The following is a 5,982-nucleotide window of genomic DNA, read 5'->3' on the forward strand; positions in this document are numbered from 1 at the left end:
GATTAAATCATCTATGTAATGATGAAAAATGTAGATTAGGGTTTAATACCTGTTTGAAAAATGAATATTCATAGAAGAACAGATACTGGTTGGTCATATCTGAAGAGAAATTAGCACCCATTGGAATACCCACTGTTTATTTATACACTTCTTCATTAAAGGTAATATAACTATTGCAGGTACAAAGGCTTTTATGTTGATATTTGTTGAAATCATATTTTGGAATGATTATTTCTGTATCTTAAAAATTACCAAGTAGATCACTAAAACCTACATTAAATTTTTCATATCTATTTCAGTGTATAATGTAGTAAAATCATAAGTAATAACAGAGTTAGCTGTTTGTAAAGAGTTTGAATTAGTTAAATAAACCAAAACAGGAATATTGTTTTTTTTTATAATCAAAAATAGAGGTCCGAATCATTTTTCAAATAAAACATCCAAAATATCCTAAAGTGCAACAGAAACAGATTTAGTAACTGCATTTAAAGAATTGGTAATGAACCTGAAATTAATAAGAGTTTTATGTAATTTTGGAATTGCATATAAAAATGGCAAGAAAAGTCTATATTAACATTCCATTTTTACTCGCTTTCTTTAAATCAGTAATAATTCTATTTTTATTTAAAGTAATTTTTGTAAATATATTTGTTGTATTGATTTCATTAGTTAAAATGTGTTCAAATAATTTTTTTGCATATAAACCAAAATTACAAACAACTTTATCAATAGGTAATAATGAATTTTTATTGAATTTCCTTTTTATTTTATTTCTAAAATATTGAAAGGAATATCTATTTTATATTTAGATAAATCTAAAGTTTTTAATCGGTTTTTGATGAAATTGATGAAAGTTTCCGTTAAAAAAAAGAATCATGTTGCTGATTTTGATAATATAATCACCAATATTTTTCTAAGTCTTTTAAAATGTCACTTTTCTCTCTCTCTTTAAGATACTAAATTTAGTCCCTTTATCTAAAATCTATTTTAATTCTTTATCTTTTATAACTTCTAAATTACTTGTTATAATGTGATTATGAAAATATCCGATATATTGATACAATTACAAGACAAGTTATCGATTTCTTTCTTATTTAATTATTGAATAATTGTTACATTATCTAACGGCTGCATTTGTCTGCTTGTTTTGAATTTCAAGCAAAGCTACACGAGGGCTATCTGCGTTAGCCGTCCCTAATTTAGCAATGTAAGACTAGAGGGAAGGCAGCTAGTCATCACCACCCACCGCCAACTCTTAGGCTACTCTTTTACTAATGAATAGTGGTATTGACAGTCACGTTATAACGCCCCCACGGCTATAAGGGGATTCGAACCCGCGACCCATGTCGGTCCTATTTCTTAAATAGATCTTTTACGATTAAATCCCATAGGTTTATTAGATTTAAAATGTACTATAGGCTGTAATGTTTTAATTGGGAATATTTCTTCCCAAACAGGTAGAGATAAATCGTCATCATACTTTATGTTTGGAATCTATTACCATGCAAGATTTTTTTATATTTACCTGAAATATCCATTGGAAACTGGTTTAATTTTAATCTATCTTTAATATGAATAAATCTAAATTCAAAATTTAACATATATTCTGACAAATATTTATGTTTTATATCATGTAATTCAAATAGTTCTTTTATTATAAATTTTATAATATTATGAGCTTGTTCGAAAGCAGAATCTAAATATTTACAAAAATTCTCAAAATGAATCCAGTTTTTCTATTTTTACCTTTACCCCACTTTTTATTCTGTTTAAAATTAGAACTATTTATCCAAAATAAACCTTTAATACAGATACTTTTACTTAAAGATTCAGCAGTTACCTTGAATATGTAGAAATAACCTTGATGTAGAATTACAACACCCTAAACTTTTACAATATAAAACTCCCACCCCTCCGCCCTTTAATTTAATATTATAGAATAAAACCGATATTCTTATAGTAGAAATCAGCCACCCTAAATTGATACAATATACCTTCACTCTTGTGTGTGTGTGATTATACACGTATTACACTTTACATTGAATATGTGTGTATGTTTTTAAATCAATAGCACAAGTTTTAACTGAAATTTTATGTATAAAAATAAGATAAGAAACGTATAACAAAATTACCTTTATTTATCTGGTTTAAACTGTACAAACTTATATTGGATAAAACAAGTATATCATGGTAATCAATAAATTAAATATTTAGCGTTGGAAACTTTTAGTTCTATATCCTGATTATTTTAGGACATTAGTCGTAAATTGCGTGTTAGTTGCATAAATATATAAAACCATTCTTGGTGTCGGAAATAAAAGCAATGGACGGTTACAAGAATATAACTTCATAATTCTTGGTTCGAGGTACTTTGTAAAACGCGTTCACTTTACGTAATATTTCTGTTCGCAAAACCACTAAAGGGATAGTTCCTAAAAAATAAACTAAACACTAAAAATCTGGACATTATCGTGGTATAAACAGTGTTAAAAAAATTAAATGCTTTTTTTCTAAGACTGGTTTCTACGAAAATCATAAGCTGAGAGTATAAATCGTATAAATTGGTGTTAGATTTATGTTGCTTTGTCCACATCAAGCTTTGTTCAGTCTACTCTTTAAATATATTACAAGGTTTTAGAAAGAGAATTTTATTTCTTTGTTCAGCTACAAAGCCAAAAACGAGCTATGTGTCCTGTGCCAACTGCAACAACCAAGCTCCGAATTTTAGCATTATAAGCATTCAAGCTTAATGCTGAGCCACCAGGGAGCGGGAGAAATGTATTTATTTGAATGATAAAGAAGAGCTGTATAATACTTTATCGTCAATATACGTAGAAATTTCGTATTGGCGGTTCCTAGAGACTGGATAAGTTAAGTTAAAACCCTAAAAATGTTTGAATATGATTAGATTAGAATAAAGTGAGCTGCTAATCGCGTGGTTGTGTATGAAGATATACACATTGTGTCTTCATCGTGTAAAAGGTGCACGATTGTGAAATATATAGTTATAACAACACTGATAATAAAGACTTGAAATGTGACATTGATCAACAATTTGTACAACTTCTTTTCCATTGGCCAGCAGTAGAGGTAACTAAATTACTAATCAGTATGTAGGTCATTTTTGTGAGTGTGGCACTGTTAGTGAAGATGATGATTCACGCTTGTCCATTTCCACTTTTCTGTTCGAGACCTTCTGCATCATAACTCTGAAAACAACAAACAATTCTATAGATAAACCCACGAGATTCTTACATATCTTTATATAGTGTTTCAGTATGATGCAAATTATATATATTTACAAGATTATTATATACTTCTAAATTGCTGTTAAATAGTTTTTTTTTCAAAACATTGCCAATGAATAAAATTTTTGAAACACATTATACAGTTTTAAAATGAAATGACATTGGTAACTGTTCATTCTATCGGTATTTCAAGTCAAACAGTACAAGTGTATTAGATTTCTAAAAGGCTTGATACTTTTATTTTAGAGCATCAAATTAAGAATGTATATAAAGAGCACAGACAGAAAGTTGCAAGCGAAAAAACAAATAAAAAACTTCATAAATCCTGAAAAAAATGTAAAGTAACTTTTTTCAGGAATGTACTATAAACTGAAAATTCACCAATATATTGTGACTGAAAATTAACAAACGTTGTCATAATGAATTCAATCAATCCAGTGATCACGTATAAACGTTATCAGTCTGACCACTGCAAGCAAAGGCTGTGTAAACAGTGTAGTCATCAAATTAAAAAAAATGGATTAACTTCAAACACCTTGTCACTAGAAATAGACTGACGAAAGTTATTCAACCGGTTTCTCCATTTAAAAACTAGGTAAATTTGTTCAACCTAATCACGTAAGTGAATAAAACCCTACAACGGGCATAAACGTTCAAGCACATTATACATAAAAACAATATCGTCAACAGAAGACAGACATTTTGTGACACAATTTCTAACAAAAAAAAAGTTTCTTCTTTATCGACCGACGTAACATGTATAATTGAAACTATACTTTTCTCACATGTCTTGAGCACATTTTTTATTTTGGGTGTTGTGGGAAAGGGGTTAAGTTATAATGAAATGCTTCATTATAACCCAGCGACCAATGGAACAAGTCTTGACTGTACATTAAGGACACAGCAAAATCTCTGAAATTATAGAAATGGTGCAAATTGTTTATTTGCAATATGTAAAACAAAAAATCCATATCACGATGCAGCTACAAACTTTTACAACTAACATAAACTTGTTTATGTATTATCTTTGAATGTGCACGTCAAAAATGAGAGAGAAAACCCGAGCGCTGGAAAGCGAAATAGCCCAACATTCTAGCTTTGTGTGTAAAACCACACTAAATTCAGAACATATTGAGACCTTTCTATAGTTAAAACAAATGTTTTGTTTTTTAAGTAATATTGCAATTTTCAAATGATCCACTTATTGTGAGAAAACGTGTACAAAAATTGTTCTCGTAAAATATTAATCAGAATAAAAAAAACTATTTAGGTGTATAGTTTTGTTTAGCTACTTTATGAATTTCCATGTGCACGTGTGAAATAACAGTGCAACATTTCTTTAGTTAACTTCTGGAAATAACTGAACCAACTGGTGTCTTTAAAGTCTGGTTAAACAAACGTGAAATTATGTTAGCAGATGAACTCAGCCAGTAATTCCGAATGGCTCTATGACAGTGTTTTATCACAAGATATTTCCCAGGACAGTGGTAGTATGAGTTATCATAATGTGACTCTGTCACTCAACATTTCCCAGGACAACGGTATAAAAGTGTCGATCTATCACTCGACACTTTCCAGGACAACGGTATTATTGTGGGTTATTATAGTGTTGCTTGAGTTAGTCGAAGTCTTAACTACAGCATTGTAAACACGTGTTCATTATAAAATACGTGATCAAAACTGATGGCTGTCAAAAACAGTTCACACGTTAAAGTCAGGACTATTAGGTGTATAACATGATTAGTTCTGGATGAGAAAGATAAATTACCTTGAAAGTTGGATTATCGTAATCTGTTTTCGAAGGAGCTTTTGAAATCGGAGCTTTTGCACTAGATTGTTTTTTCATCAACAGGATAAGCAGGATAATGAACCCGAGGCCAGTCACTCCAGCTATAATAGCGACAATGATAAGAGCCACATAATAAGCCTTACTGTACGTGTTGGTACTGCTCTGGTTCTCCTGCAAAGCTTCTGGGTCGTTGACTAGAAGAAGAAAATATATTAATGCTTCATGCATCAATTTTAGAGAGGTTATTAACAAAACCATGGGTAAAGTTAAAAGGGATATAATAGCCATGATATCTCGTACATATATTTCGCTTCATATAATAAAAGTTAATTGCTTAAGGCTTTTCGAAAACTTCATATCAACAAGATATAAAATGCAGTTTGAATTTGTTAAATTTGCTTCTTGAATGTCAAACAGCATAAATTGTGGTGATTTTTCTTTCACTCTCCAGTTTAATCCTAAAATAACTTGATTTTAATATGTAACCTATATAAACTGTCAATTTTACGGGTTTTGCTTTTCTGTATATGCATATAAAATATTTGTGTAATGATACAATGTTTATCCCTGCTTCACTAGTGTTTGTTTCCTTCATAAACATTTAAATCAGCTACAAGAAATAGCTGTACTTTGATCTATTCCCCCGGTGGGGCAGCGGTAAGTCTTCGGAATTACAACGCTGAAATTAGGGATTCGATTTCCCTCGTTGGACACAGCAGATAGCCCGAGGTGACTTTGCTATAAGAAAACACAAACACATACTTTGACCACATTTCGAATAAAAATATATAAAGCTACAAATATTTCTGCAGATAAAATTACTGGAAAAGTCTCACATTTCCTTAATCTACTCCAAAACAACGCTTTATTACCTGTTTTATTTTGTTTTAAATTTCATATATAAAGCACAAACATCTGTGTGTCTGTCTGTTTGCCCATTTTCTA

The 5,982-nt window shown here is 30.3% G+C and overlaps 1 protein-coding gene across 4 annotated transcripts in view; it reads right to left on the reverse strand.

Annotated features, from left to right (window-relative positions):
- Positions 1–2,524: 2,524 nt before the first annotated feature.
- Positions 2,525–5,982, reverse strand: part of LOC106462485 (putative epidermal cell surface receptor) — a 31,145-nt gene continuing 27,687 nt past the window's right edge. For all 4 annotated transcript variants that reach the window (XM_022389763.1, XM_022389765.1, XM_022389764.1 and 1 more), the window contains 2 exons: positions 5,017–5,231; positions 2,525–3,209 (listed from right to left, as the gene is read on the reverse strand). In XM_022389763.1, coding sequence (XP_022245471.1) covers positions 3,159–3,209; positions 5,017–5,231 — 266 coding nt within the window. In that variant the 3' untranslated portion in view covers positions 2,525–3,158. The remainder of the gene's footprint in view (positions 3,210–5,016; positions 5,232–5,982) is intronic.

Source organism: Limulus polyphemus, unplaced genomic scaffold (genome assembly GCF_000517525.1).
Source record: "Limulus polyphemus unplaced genomic scaffold, Limulus_polyphemus-2.1.2 Scaffold1179, whole genome shotgun sequence".
Lineage (NCBI taxonomy): Eukaryota > Metazoa > Arthropoda > Merostomata > Xiphosura > Limulidae > Limulus > Limulus polyphemus.